The sequence below is a fragment of the Osmerus mordax genome, chromosome 20 (genome assembly GCF_038355195.1).
Source record: "Osmerus mordax isolate fOsmMor3 chromosome 20, fOsmMor3.pri, whole genome shotgun sequence".
Classification (NCBI taxonomy): Eukaryota; Metazoa; Chordata; class Actinopteri; order Osmeriformes; family Osmeridae; genus Osmerus; species Osmerus mordax.
In genome coordinates, this window is record NC_090069.1 from 13,096,390 (window position 1) to 13,111,128 (window position 14,739).

The following is a 14,739-nucleotide window of genomic DNA, read 5'->3' on the forward strand; positions in this document are numbered from 1 at the left end:
AGAAGATGTGTAATAAGAAGAAGAAGAAGAAGAAGAAAAGGTAGAAACACAAGTGACTTCGCCGCTTCGCGGCTTGGCCACCAATAAATGTTATTTCCAAGGCGCCTTTCTCGGCACTCAAGGACACCGTACAGAGGTATATAAAAAACATTCAAAGCAGCAGAACATTTTGAATTATAACATTAAAAACAACAGAAGGAAGCAGTGCAAATGACATTACGTGGAATAGGCAGTAGTAAAGAGTTTTGAGTTGTGATTTGAAATGGGGGAATTAATCAATATTTCTGAGTTGGGGTGGTAGTGAGTTCCAGAGACGGGGAGCAGAGCGGCTGAATGCTGTAGTATATGGCCGATACTTTGTTCGTGAAAATATTGATTGATTTTGGGACGGTGACATGGCTGGTTTGCTAGCAAATCTTCTTGTCAAACATACTGTAAAATTATATTTACTCTTTGTCAACCGTACACAATCACCTGATAATGGACTCCGCTGCGCGTCGGACGGTTCACGCCTCCGCATTGTCCATTATCAGGTGATATTGTACACCTCGTTGGGCATTATCCCTTAAGTAAGACATGTGTATTATGAGATCAGCAGTTTTACATACATGCTAGAAATAGGAGAGGTACAATTCTATAAATCAACTCCGTTCTGCCAAAATGAAATGTAACAGTGAAAAGTGAGGTCTGAAATCCAGGCCACGTACCTCGGTGGTCTCTTTGATCTCCAGGGTGAAGACATGAAGGTCCTCAGATTCCTTCCTTAGCTCCCTCATCTCCTCACCGGTGCCAACCCGGAAGTCTGCCTTATTGCTGCGAGCCTTCAGTTCATCCAGCTCCTTTTGGAAGTGGCCGATCTGGCAGTACAGGGGAAGAACACAAATATACACGCACACAAGTAGAGACTAATTTGACCTGTACTGCTGGTGAGGTGTGATAGAGGCTTATCTGAGTATTCCAAATTCAATTCGTGGACGTAGACAAACTGTGGATTCAGTCTAAAATAGTCAGTATTCAAAATTAAAGGATTTTATCCGAATGTGGTATTCACTAGGGGTTCTGAAACACCTGATGCTAGTTTTAAAAAGGTAAGGATGGAAGACGTTTTGTGTTTGGTACCTCTTCCAGAATACCGGCCATGACGGGGTCAGAGTCCTTCCTCTGCTTAAGTTCTTTTTCCAAAGTTTTAACGGCCTGAGCTGCAGTCTAGAGAATAAACACAAACATTGTATACAAAAGATTTGTTTCTTACACCAGCACTGTCCTTAAGTAGATATTCAAACAATGAATAAATTACACATTAATGAATATGTTGCAATGATTGTACCCCTAAAACATAATATAAAGACTGATGCCATCATATTCAGTGTTTCCCCTATGATTTCTTTTCAGGGGGGTGGTAGACCAAAATACTAGGTGTGTTCGACATCGGCTGCAGCTGCATGACACGACTGGCGAGAGTTGCTGCTTGCAGTCAGGGAGAAGTTAAAAAGGTATTCGTAAAGTCAGACATTCCTGCTTCTCGTGGTTTGCCGCATTGACATCAGTCATGGCTGATCAAGCGCTGTTTGCTTACTTTATCGTTGACGAACTACATGGTCACGAATTTGATTGTTTTCAGAATCAGGTTTATTCGCCATGTATGTTATACAAACACGGAATTTACTGTGGCAGGGAGGTACAAAACACTAAACATATACAGATCTTAAATTAAGAAAAAGTACAAAAGTTTAACTATTTCTAAGAACTAAACAATCTAAGAATACAACAATTTAAATATTAAATATATATAAAAATAAGAATAGAATGAGCAGCGTGAATGGTCAACATAGTGCAATCGGATACTGAGATAAAGTGACTTATGCATACTGAATTGCCATTAGATGGACTTATAATAGTTAAATAAGTGAATGAATGTCAATGGGAGTCCTTGGCCTTGTTGAAGAGGCCAGTAGCAGATGGAAAGAAACTGTTCTTATGGCGTGAGGTTTTGGTCCTGATGGACCGCAGCCTTCTGCCAGAGGGGAGTAGCTGGAACAGGGAGTGACCAGGGTGGGAGGGGTCGGCCACAATCTTCCTCGCATGCCTCAGGGTCCTCGAGGTGTGCAGGTCCTCGAGGGCAGGCAGATTGCAGCCAATCACCTTCTCAGCAGTGCGGATGATACGCTGCAGTCTGCTCTTGTCCTTGGCAGCAGCGTACCAGATGGTGATGGAAGAGGTGAGGATGGACTCAATGATGGCTGTGTAGAAGTGCACCATCATTGTCTTTGGCAGGTTGAATTTCTTCAGCTGCCGTAGGAAGTACATCCTCTGTTGTGCTTTTTTGGTGAGGGAGCTGATGTTCAGTTAAGCGGAAGGACTCCACAGTGTTGACTGGGGAGTCGCACAGGGAGATGGGGGTGAGTGGGGCTGTATTCTTCCTGAAGTCCACAACCATCTCCACTGTCTTAAGAGCATTGAGCTCCAAGTCGTTCTGGCTACACCAGGTCGTCAGCTTCCCACCTATAGTCAGACTCATCACCGTCAGAGATGAGCCCAATGAGGGTGGTGTTGTCCGCAAACTTCAGAAGTTTGACAGACGGATGACTGGAGGTGCAGCTGTTGGTGTACAGAGAGAAGAGCAGAGGGAAAAGGACGCAGCCCTGAGGAGATCCGGTGCTGATGGACCGGGAGTCAGAGACTTGTGTTCCCAGCTTAACGCACTGCTTCCTGTCAGACAGGAAGTCTGTGATCCATCTGCAGGTGGAGTCAGGCACGTTCAGCTGGGAGAGCTTGTCCTGAAGCAGGGCAGGGATGATGGTGTTGAAGGCAGAGCTGAAGTCCACAAACAGGATCCTGGCATAGGATGCTGGGGAGTCCATATATTTGGCACTAGAACTTGCACAAACCAGTGCAATGAAATTGGTCATTTTATGTATTGTGCTGTTAAACTCTCTCTCCAACCTGCAGATTGATAATACACCCAGAACTCAACTGAACGTAGTCTTTCCGTTAGTGAAGAGGGGGACTAAAACACTTTCTTCAACAATAGTAGGCTCTTGTAGTCTGTCAATAAAGGCTAATATTGAATTCAATTGCACCGTTTGGTCTGGATTTTACCATTAGCGGAACTGAAGGTGTCCGAATATTTTTTTTCTGGCCAATCATGAAATCGCTGTGCCGTCATTAGAACCCGTGCAGTTGCTCTCGAGAAAATGCGCTCGGCTACACAGCCGGCATTTCTCGAATCGATCTCATGGTACTTTGATGGCATACGTCAGTGACCAAGCCTCGGCGCCGTCTCAAGTCGGACAGCATTCACTGCTTCAAGTCAGCCAGAATAGACCTATTGTCTTCCATTCATTTTCAATGGAAGCCACATGACAGGTCCCGCCAGGCAGCCTAGCAGGAGAAGCAAACCTTAGCTGTTTATCAATCCCCAAAAAAATTCCGTTCTTGTGTCCTTGCGAACTTACATTTACATGTATTCATTTACCAGACGCTTTTATCCAAAGCGACTTCCAAGAGAGAGCTTTACAAAAGTGCATAGGTCAATGATCATAAACAACGAGATAGACCCAAAAACATTGCGGGCAGCCAAAACATGAAGCATACATTGTGAAAAGCAAATAAGTGCCAATGTGAAGAAACATATGAGCATGTAGTTAAACAAATTACAATTGAACAACATGAACCTCAAAAGTGCGAGAGTGTACCTATAGGAAAGCAAGCAACAATAATATAATTCACAGAGAGTACAAGCAGTTAAATCAGTTACAACTAACCAACAAGTGCAACAAGTCCCTCAATAAGTGTCATTGTGTTCCTGGAGGTAATAAACTAACATCTGATCCAACAAATCTTTCTTAACCCTTGTGCTGCCTTCGGGTCACATGACACAAAGGTTCACAACGAAACATTGTTGTGTTTACCCAATACAAAAACAAACAAATAGCATTTTCTTTTAAAGGGGTGATTGACTGGGTTTTTGGGGTATTTCACACCGTTCCTTAAGGTCTCCGAATAGGGTATGTAACATTGGTTGGGCTGAAAATGGCCCGGGTGCTGTTCTATGCCCCCTGATACATCCTCTGAAATTATCCCGGGAAAAAACGCTAGGTTTTCTCCTTTTATGGTATGCTCATGAATATATAGATGAGCTGCGCGCTGATTGGTTGGTTTACAACGAGTGAAGCTGTGGAGCAAAAACCCAACACGGCCAACACTCACTGAAACAATGAAGGTGGAGACTTGAAATAAAAACATACAAATAAATCTATTGTGTCTACACAACACTGTTTTCAACAGATTTACTAGATATCATTTGAAATGATTAGTTGTTTCCACTTCTGTTGTCGAAGCAAACTGGATCGACTTAGGTGGGTAGAACGTTACAGCTTAGCAACCAAACTATATCATGATTAAACTCAGCTTCAGTTATCTAGCTCTATATCTTGCTGAAAAATAACTTGACAGATCTGGACAAACGTGCATCGTGAATTGTATATTTACATGTAACACAGGTTATTTATTCGAATGAAACACAGTCAGGAACATGAAATAACGCGTTAGCCCCATTGCCAATAAACTAAATCGTCACACATTCTACCTATGCTCTTGCGTTAGCAAGCTAAACTAGTTTACATGCTTACAGTCTAGGTGTTTTCGCTATCTAGCTGTTCTTGCATTCCTTGCAAATCAGCGTTAATAAAAAGCAGATGAGCTAGAGTCTAGCTAACATTGACTCGACGGGCATGGCTGATGTTTGTCTATACCGTAGCTCTAGCGTAGAAGATCCCTGTGCAGTTCGACCCCCAATTACACATTTGAACCATTTCACCAAGGACGGTTTTGAAAACCTGGGACAAAGTAAAGCAGGATTTGCTTTGAAGCTGTTGCTGAGAAGACGAACGTTCCAACCTTAGTTATGTTCATCACAATCGCAAGCTGTAGGATGATTTTGTCGGTACAGTTATTAGCAATGCTAACGTATCCTGTATCTAGCACCTGCCTTTCTCCAGTTCTTTCAAATAGATTATACAGGCGTTAGCAATAGTCTAGACTGCTATTCGTTTTCTGGCAATTTTTTCGGAAGCTTCCCTTCTAATGCCGAATACAGCTAGTCTAGCTAGAGTCATTTGCTAAGTAAGGTATGTTGATGTGTTCAGACACGTATTTAGCATTCTACCTATGCTAGATACAGGAAACATTAGCATTGCTAATAGACATTGTTAACGACAAAATCATACTTACAGCTTGCGTTTGTGATGAGCATACGGTTGGAACAGCACCTGTTTTCAGCAACAGCGGCTTAGCAAATCCTTCTTTAAATTGCCCAAGGTTTTCATTCAAAACTGTCCTCGGTGAAATGGTTCGAGCAAATGTGTAGTTGAGGGTCGAACTGCACAGATCTTCTCATATACACAAACATGTCACAGCCCATTGAGTGTTTGGTTCCTTAGGAAGACTCTGAAAAGTGTCAGCATTCCCTGTACAGTCTGGAACACTGCATTTATTCCCGTAGTCCATTTTCAATATGCTAGAAAAACATTCTTCTTTGTAATTCTGTGGAAGTACATAGAGCAATTTTTGGGCGTGACAAAAGGTACAGACAAGAGCCAAAAAAGGTGGAGCCCCGTTGGGACGTCACAGCGGGGAAATTTTAAGAACTACTGTTTCACAGCAACAAAAAAATTGTGAGATTTACATAGTAAAGAGGTGTCAATGGACTTTGAGGTTCACTGTATGTCCATTTTACCCACTGAACTGTCATTATTCAACTGTGACAAGGTAAATTCGGTGCTGCAATCAATCGCCCCTTTAACCTTCGAAATGTGGGGGGTCTGAGACAGCCCGACAGTTAAAAGAAAATGCTTCACTTTGTTTTTGTATGTGGTAAAGTTGTCGCGATACGACGGTGGGTCACAATGACTGATGGGTCAGAATGACCCGAAGATAACACAAGGGTTAAGTACCGTTGTACTCCCAGAACAAGTGCGTCTTTAGCCTTTTCTTGAAGGTGGGGAGACAGTCAATGTCTCTGATGGAGGTGGGGAGATGACCACCATTGGGGGGCCAGAAAGGAGAAGAGCTTGGGTTGGGAGCGGGCGCTCTTGAGAGGTGGGACCACCAGACGGTTGTCAGAAGAAGACCGAAGGTGGCGGGTGGGGGTGTAAGGCTGGAGGAGAGACTGGATGTAGGCAGGTGCAGTCCCGTTCACCACTCGTGAAGGTCAGTACCAGGGTCTTGATGGGTAGCCAGTGGAGGGAGATGAGGAGCGGGGTAACATGGGAGCGTCTGGGTACATTTACATTTAGTCATTTAGCAGACGCTCTTATCCAGAGCGACTTACAGTAAGTACAGGGACATTCCCCCGAGGCAAGTAGGCTGAAGTGCCTTGCCCAAGGACACAACGTCAGTTGGCATGACCGGGAATCGAACTGGCAACCTTCGGATTACTAGCCCGATTCCCTCACCGCTCAGCCACCTGACTCCCCTAGGTAGGTTGAAGACCAAGCGGGCTGCTGCATTCTGAATCCTCTTGAGAGGGCGGGTTGCGCATGCTGGGTGACAGGCTAGAAGCAAGTTGCAGCAGTCCAACTTGGAGAAGACAAGTGATTGGACAAGCAGCTGGGTAGAATGCTCAGACAGGTATCTCCTGATCTTCCAGATGTTGTAGAGGGTAAATTACACAACCGGGAGACTGCAGCAATGTGGGTCGTGAGGGAGAGCTTGTCATCCATGGTAACCCTGAGGTTCCTGGCAGAGGATGAAGAGGTCACCGTCGCAGATCCCAGGGTGATTGAGAGATTGTGGGAGATGGAGGGTTTGGGCGGGATGATGAGAAGTTCTGTTTTGGCAAGGTTCAGCTGGAGGTGGTGCTTGGTCATCCAGGCGGAGATGTCTGTGAGGCAGGACACGATTCTAGCTGAGATCCCCGGATCAGTCAGGGGGAACGACAGGTACAGCTACGTGTCGTCAGCGTAGAAGTGGTAGGAGAAGTGGTAGGAGAAGCCAAACTCGTTTAATGTCATCTTTCATTGCACAAGTACGGTTCCAATCCAAAGAACACAAGTCACCAAGAACGCCAAAAACACCCGGAAATGGTCTTGATCCGCCCCTTTTATCGAGGATGCATAGGTTGGTGACTTGAGCAACAACGCATCTGATATCCCACAAGTCATTGCGAGATTCCAGGAGAACAGGAAAAACTTCACAACTGTGTTTTTACTTTCCTTATTTCAGGTAAACGGTACCTGTAAATCAGCATCTGAATAAAAATGTGACGAGAAATGGCAGTGTAGTAGCTGAATATTAGTTTTTTTTTAATTAAGAAACTGCTCATTTCTAAATTTGCATTGACTTTTCAATTAGCTAGATAGCGTTATTCAGTTCAATGCAGTTGATGGATATGAAACAGTTAATGTTAGCCAGCTAAGTTAGAGGCATGTATGGAATGCCGTCTGTCAACATTAAATATAGGTAAATACTAGTGCTGTCAAACGATTAAAATATTTAATTGCGATTAATATCATAGTTAACTCGCAATTAATCGCACATTTTTATCTATTCTAAATGTTCCTTGATTTTTTTTTGTCACATTATTTGTTCTACTTTTAATGCTCTTATCAACATGGAAAAGTGGATCGGCCTGCTTGGTGCAAATGTTTATTTTATTTTTTTTAAAACAACATTGCAATCGCCTGGCTTTGACGAGGGGGCGGAGAATTCGCATCAGCTGTGTGCTTGGCCATCAAGTGGTATTTCAGACTGGACGTGCTGCGATGATAGCTCAGTTCACAACGACAAAACACACAGTTCACTTTGGTCTTGTCAATGGAACCATTTGGCAACTTTTTAAAAGTAAACTTTCCATTCAGAATCTTATTGCCATCCAGCCAACTACTCTTTAGCCGGCTCGCAAGCCCAAACAAGTGTGTGCGACGTGCCTGTTGTTTTGTTTCCGGTCTAGCTAGATCCGGTGGTGTTGTCGTTTTCATAACGTCACTAGTTGTTCCAACAGCATGTGAAAAAAAGGTTTGCTAGGCCAAAAAGAACGTCAAACCCATTTTAACGCAGTTAAAATGGGTTTAACTGACAGCACTAGTAAATACATATAATAAATAACGCTATGAAATAAACCCTGAAAAAAAGATGGCAATATATAAAATATATATATCATATAAATATATAGCTGAATCCATCCATCCATTCATCATCTTCCGCTTATCCGGGGGTCGGGTCGCAGGGGCAGCAACCTAAGCAGGGAGGCCCAGACTTCCCTCTCCCCAGCCACTTCCACCAGCTCTTCCTGGGCGACCCCGAGGCGTTCCCAGGAAAGCTGAGAGACAGAGTCCCTCCAGCGTGTCCTGGGTCTTCCCCGGGGCCTCTTCCCAGTGGGACGTGCCCAGAACACCTCACCAGGGAGGCGTCCAGGAGGCATCCTTATCAGATGCCCGAGCCACCTCAACTGGCCCCTCTCGACGCGGAGGAGCAGCAGTTCTACTCTGAGCCCCTCCCGGATGACCGAGCTTCTCACCCTATCTCTAAGGGAGAGCCCGGACACCCTGCGGAGAAATCTCATTTTGGCCGCTTGTATTGGCGATCTCGTTCTTTCGGTCACTACCCACAGTTCGTGACCATAGGTGAGGATAGGAACATAGATCGACTGGTAAATAGAGAGCTTCGCCTTTCGACTCAGCTCCTTCGTCACCACGACAGACAGATACAGAGCCCGCATCACTGCGGACGCCGCACCGATCCGCCTGTCGATCTCGCGCTCCATCCTTCCCTCACTCGTGAACAAGACCCCGAGATACTTGAACTCCTCTGCTTGGGACTGAATAACTGAATCCATTTACCTAAATAAATAAATACAATTTACTTATTTCAAAATGACTTTTGTAAAGACAATATTTATTTATTGGGACTTATTTCCTAATGCCACATTTATTTCTGTGCTGTATTGATTTCCAATAATACACGCAAGCGAGAGGGGCGCGGTTATCTTCAGACCAAAGCAGCTGCACAAGATAGAAGGCAGATAGGGACACCTGGATTTGAGAGATGATGGAAGACATAGTGGTGTCAGAGATGGCATAATGACCTTACTAAATCAAATTGATCAGCCTGGCTTGTCATGGGACATCATTTTGGCACACATTGAAGATTTTGGAAAGGTACTTGGGCGGATAAGTGCTCTACAGAACATAGACATTGATCACAAAGTCTCAAAATAGTTTGAGACTTATCGAGCACCGTGTCCGTGTGCAAGATGTATAGGTGGTATGGGGGGTGATTATACAGTTTTTTCTCGAAATTCAGCCTTCATGCAAAATTACAGCCACTACAAGCAGTCCCACAATGAGCTTTCCCCAGGACGTGCCGTTTCTGTGTCTGTAGCTTTAAATGCTATGAGGAAGAAAGAGGCGGGGCTAACTGCCATGCTTCGGTTGTTTGCCAGCCATGATGTCTCGAGGAAAACCAATATCGCGCTTGCATGGTCGTTGCTCATTTTCTCATTGGTGGGCCAAATTCTCTTTGTGGGCAAAGGAGAGAAAGGGGAGGTAACCTTTGCTTTTATGACGTCATAAAACCAGCATTTTCAAAACCGAGCGTTTCAGCTTTCATTTTCTCAAAGGCGGAGAAGAATACCCAGGGCTTGGTTTACACCTATCGAAATTTCTAGCCACTGGGGGACCAAAGGCAGGCTAGGGGAACTCATATTAATGTTAAATAACCTCCTAAAGTGAACATTTCATGTCATGGGACCTTTAAATGAGTCCAGGGTGTTGCGGAACAGCCAAAAACACACGCATTGCAAGACCGTTCTTGCAAAGACGCTTGGCAAGAACGTTCTTTTCAAAAACCCAAGTACTTTCTTAGCGTTCTTCGGATTGATAAACAGCCCCTATTCTATGTGGACAAGCAACGTGTGTAACCGTGTGTGTGTGTGCCCCCCCAAAACGACCTCCCGCCACCCTTAAAGAATGATGTGCCGCCCCGCCAAAACAATTATGGTAGGGGAAACACTGATATTAGCACAAATGAGAACTGGATGGTTACTTTAGCTAGGACCGGTACCTGGGAAGTAGGATTACTTGTTTGGGACGGGGCAGGCCTTTGTCCCACAGAAGAGGTTGAGCTGATTTGGACTGGCCGTACTGGGGCTGAAAAACAATAAATAATATATCACCAACCACATTTCAGTAAATTATGTATTTTGACTTATCATGATGCAACTTAAAGGACACATGACCAATACATGAAAACGTGGGAATAGGTTTATTTCTTTGTTTGACAGGAAAAGCAGGGGAGCAAGAGGGGATGATATTCAGTAAAGGTCCCAGGCCATTGCATTAAGGCCTCAGCCCATGTGATATGCCCCAATACTTTTTATCAGTAAGGAGCCTAAAGAGATTCGCACTACTTTAGGTACCTGGAATGATGGGGGTTTTGGTAACAGCAATCGTCTCGCTGACTGGCTCAGTGAAGACAGTCTTATGGGTGGGGGTAAAAGAGAAAGTCTGGGAGGCTGGTGCTGCAACTGGAGTCTCCACTGCCAAAAACCTGAGACAAATGTTGGGACAGAGAAAACACACACACTCCATTGTAACAGATCTAGAGATTATTTAGCACTGTGAAATGGATGAGGAAATTCAACACTTTAAAAAGAGACAATTCACATTATGGTTGGACGGTATAGCCTAAAATGTATATCATGGAAAAATTTGAAGCACAAACGGTAACTGTATATCTCAATATAGTTTTTCTTAATTTTTAGTCCATTCATTTCAATAGAATGCAAGCCGCACCACTGCGGCTACTCTACCGCACGACGGATTTGGATGGGGTGTTGCATGAGTAAAATTTTTCCTACTTTTGCAGTGCTTTGCCATGGAAGAAGAGCCAATATTTAGCTTTCAACAGTACGTTTATAGGATCACAAGAAAACTTAGTTCAATATGTGACACGGTCCAATGAAAAGGGACGTATTGACCGCTGGAAACCGAAACTTTAACAGTTTTCATTTTCTTGCATATTACAAAAGTTGAAGAAGCCACTCAATATAATTAAACAAAATGATAGGATCACTAAATGCTCATCATATGTTCTTGTTTACCTAACCTTCAAGTTGAGTTGTGGGCACGTCATGCGTGATTTGATTTGCATCATGATGCAGCTAGTTTTTCCCATGGCTACTTATGCAAGCACGGTGGTACTAGCTGTAATGTTTCGTATGAAGCTGTGTTTGTCTGTACAAAGTACGATCCCATCCTCCCTCCTAATCAAGTTACAAATTACTATCGCCAAAGACTCAACTATGTTCTACAATAAACATTTCACAATTCTAACCAACCTGGCAATCTTTGGCTACACTATTCCATAATGCATTTTTGACATTTAAGTCTCTGTAAACATTGGAAGTCGTCATATATATCCAAACAATAAAGCCCAAAAACAATGCTCTACTGTATCTGTGCAATATTGGTTATGAGGATGCGGAAGATTGCTTGCTATATTAAAGTTCCGTACGGTAATTATTAGGGGTGGGGGAAGAAAATCTATTCACATTCTAATCGCAATTCAGTCTTCCAGCGATTTACAAATGTTTTTTAGTTTTTTTTTTAAGGGGTGATTGACTGGGTTTTTGGGGTATTTCACACTGTTCCTTAAGGTCTCCGAATAGGGTATGTAACATTGGTTGGGCTGAAAATGGCCCGGGTGCTGTTCTATGCCCCCTGATACCTCCAGTGAAATTTTCCCAGGAAAAAACGCTAGATTTTCTCCTTTTAAGGTATGCTCATGAATATATAGATGAGCTGCGCACTGATTGGTTGGTTTACAACGAGTGAAGCTGTGGAGCAAAGACTCAACACGGCCAACAGCACTCACTGAAACAACGAAGGTGGAGACTTGAAATAAAAACTAACAAATAAATCTATTGTGTCTACACAACACTGTTTTCAACAGATTGACTAGATATCATTTGAAATGATTACATTAGTTGTTTCCACTTCTGTTGTCGAAGCAAACAGGATCGACTTAGGTGGGTAACGTAAGCACTACAGATTAGCAAACAAACTATCGTGATTCAACTCAGCTTCAGTTAGCTCTAGCTATCTGTTGAAAAATAGATCTTGACAAACATGCATCTTGAATTGTAGATTTACATGACAACACAGGTTATTTATTTGAATGAAACACAGTCAGGAACATGAAATAACGTTAGCCCCATTGCCAATAAACTAGGCTAAATCATCACACATTCTACCTATGCTCTTGCGTTAGCAAGCTGAACTAGTTTACATGCCTACAGTCTAGGTGTTTTTGCTATCTAGCTGTTCTTGCATTCCTTGCAAATCAGCGTTAATAAATAGGGATATTCCCCTAGATAAACATCAGCCATGCCTGCCTAGTATCTTGTTCTTTGGGAAGATGGTGAAAAGTGTCAGGATTGCCAGTACAGCCTGGAACACTGCATTTACGGCGCTCCATTTTCAATATCTTGAAAACTTATTAACTTTCTTATTTGTAATTCCTGTGGAAGTACAGAGCAGCGCGCAGCTAGCTAAAAAAAGGGTCGGAGATCTACGCGACCTCCGTTTATGTTCCTGGACCAGAAAACCAGAGGGCTGGTAAATGTACATTTTGGGCGTGACAAAGTTGATGCTGAAACTAGTGACGTCACAAGTTGCACTGTTTCAAAAGCTAGCGTTTGCAAGTTGCAGTTTCAAAATAGTAGCGAGAAGTCAAATTTTGCTAGGAAAGAGGTTTCAATGGACTTTGAGGTTCACTGTATGTCTATTTTATACACCAAACTGTACATTTTCAACTATGACAAGGTAAAATCGGTTTTGCAATCAATCGCTCCTTTAAATAATTTTTTTAATAAAAAATTCTTTTTCGCAAAAAATTTTTTTTTATTCGATTTGTGACCCCAAGAATCGATTGGAATCAAATCGTGAGGTACCAAAAGATTCCGACCCCTAGTAATTATATTCCATGCCTGGTGTGAATTGGGTTGTGAAATTGTATTTCTTGGAGGCTCTACCTGTTTTAGCACGGTATATTCAAATTGTAGGCCAAAGTCAGACTGGTATATTTCTATACCATTCATACCGTCAAGGAATACCACAAGCAATTACGTTCTATTTAAATTGTATTCAGATTGAGAGCTTTATTAGCATGACATTACCAAAGTATTATTTGATTCCACAGCTACCAAGCTCATTCTACAGAGCAAAAACACAAAATCTAGAGCTACCACGGGTTCTATTATCAGGGTTAATCATCATCTCCCTCACCTGTCATTGAGATTGAGCTTGACCACTGGGGTGGCAGGCTCAGACGTGCCCCTTTGAACAATCATGGGAGACGCGGTTGCGTAGCACTGGGGGGTGGGGGCGACTGAGGCCGGAGGTGGGGCCGCTTCCATTTGCGGCTTTACCAAGGGGGCACTGAATGAGAAGGCGGAGGCTGACGAGATGTCAGAGGGGAGCTTAGTGGCAAAAGAGAAGCCAGAGGGAACAGTGGAGCCTGTGGCCAAGCCAAAGGCTGGGACCGACCCCCCAAAGGAGAAGGCAGAGGAGGAGGTAGCCACGGAGGAGGAAGAGGAGAAGGGAAGGGAGAAGGATGAGGAGGTGGGGGCAAGGGACGAGACGGTGGATGGGGAAGGTGTGGCCATAGCAGCTGAGGAAGGGCGGGATGCTATGGTGGCTGGAGGGAGGCCAGGGCTGGGCTTGATGGTGGGCAGGGCAGCGACGGAAACTGAAACACAAAGAAAAGGACAATGATAAGTGCTGTGATAAAAATCTTAGGACTGCTTAAAAACAGACCACTGTTATGGAAACTACAGCCATTTGTATAGTCTGGTAATAACACAAATTAAAGACAGACAAGTAGCCCGTCCAAATATTGCATTCGGTCCAAATAACGTCCAATCATTAGTGCAGAACGGACCATACAGTGCGTGTCCACTACAGCAGAGCGGGCAGCGCGGGGCGTCGGATTCCAATTCATTTTCAATGAAACAGGGCGTTGACGCTCGTGTAGGGCATTGTGGGAAGGCGGAGCGTTGCAAGTTGGATTTTCTCAACTTTAGTAAATGAGGAGCGTGAAAACGCTAGCGTTGGCCAATCGGATTGGTTTCTTGTTTCTTGTAACGTAGCAACCGTTGGTCACGGTAAACATTTCTAGGTTTTACAATTTCAAGATGGAGCAAATGTGTCTGCACACCCAGTTCTGATCAGAACAAAGTTACGTAATGTGACAAGCCTGAATTTAAGGATCACATTAAAATAATGCATGGTGCGCAGAGGCAGAGAGAGAGGCAGAGGCAGAGGGGCAGAGAGGTAGAGGCAGAGGGGCAGAGAGGTAGAGGCAGAGAGAGGCGCAGAGAGAGAGAGAGAGAGGCGCAGAGAGAGAGAGAGAGAGAGAGAGAGAGAGAGAGAGAGATTATTTTTTAGATAAAGCTCACAAAGAGGAATCTTTTTGTTTAAAGGGACCTGAGCTGTCGGAACAATAAATCATTTATAAAAAAATACAAATCAGAAAACTTAACACGATTTGTTTGAACGTCAGAACTTGTTCTCTACACTACACAGACGCACACACTCAAACTCTCTCTCTCACTCCCTTTGTTGACACTTTGCAAAAATGTGAGCATGTCCACATGCTCCTGGCTCAGCCTCGCTCTTTTCTTGGAGGCTATGTTTCCTGCTGCGGATAACAGCCGCTCAGATGGTGTTGAGGTGGTAG

At 43.8% G+C, this 14,739-nt stretch overlaps 1 protein-coding gene across 2 annotated transcripts in view; it reads right to left on the minus strand.

Annotated features, from left to right (window-relative positions):
• nup214 (nucleoporin 214) overlaps positions 1 to 14,739 on the minus strand; it is a 146,038-nt gene that overhangs the window by 111,086 nt on the left and 20,213 nt on the right. For both annotated transcript variants that reach the window (XM_067258008.1, XM_067258007.1), the window contains exons 12-16: positions 13,287 to 13,749; positions 10,418 to 10,548; positions 10,063 to 10,148; positions 1,120 to 1,206; positions 708 to 857 (exon numbers count right to left, since the gene is read on the minus strand). In XM_067258008.1, the coding sequence (XP_067114109.1) occupies positions 708 to 857; positions 1,120 to 1,206; positions 10,063 to 10,148; positions 10,418 to 10,548; positions 13,287 to 13,749 (917 nt within the window). The remainder of the gene's footprint in view (positions 1 to 707; positions 858 to 1,119; positions 1,207 to 10,062; positions 10,149 to 10,417; positions 10,549 to 13,286; positions 13,750 to 14,739) is intronic.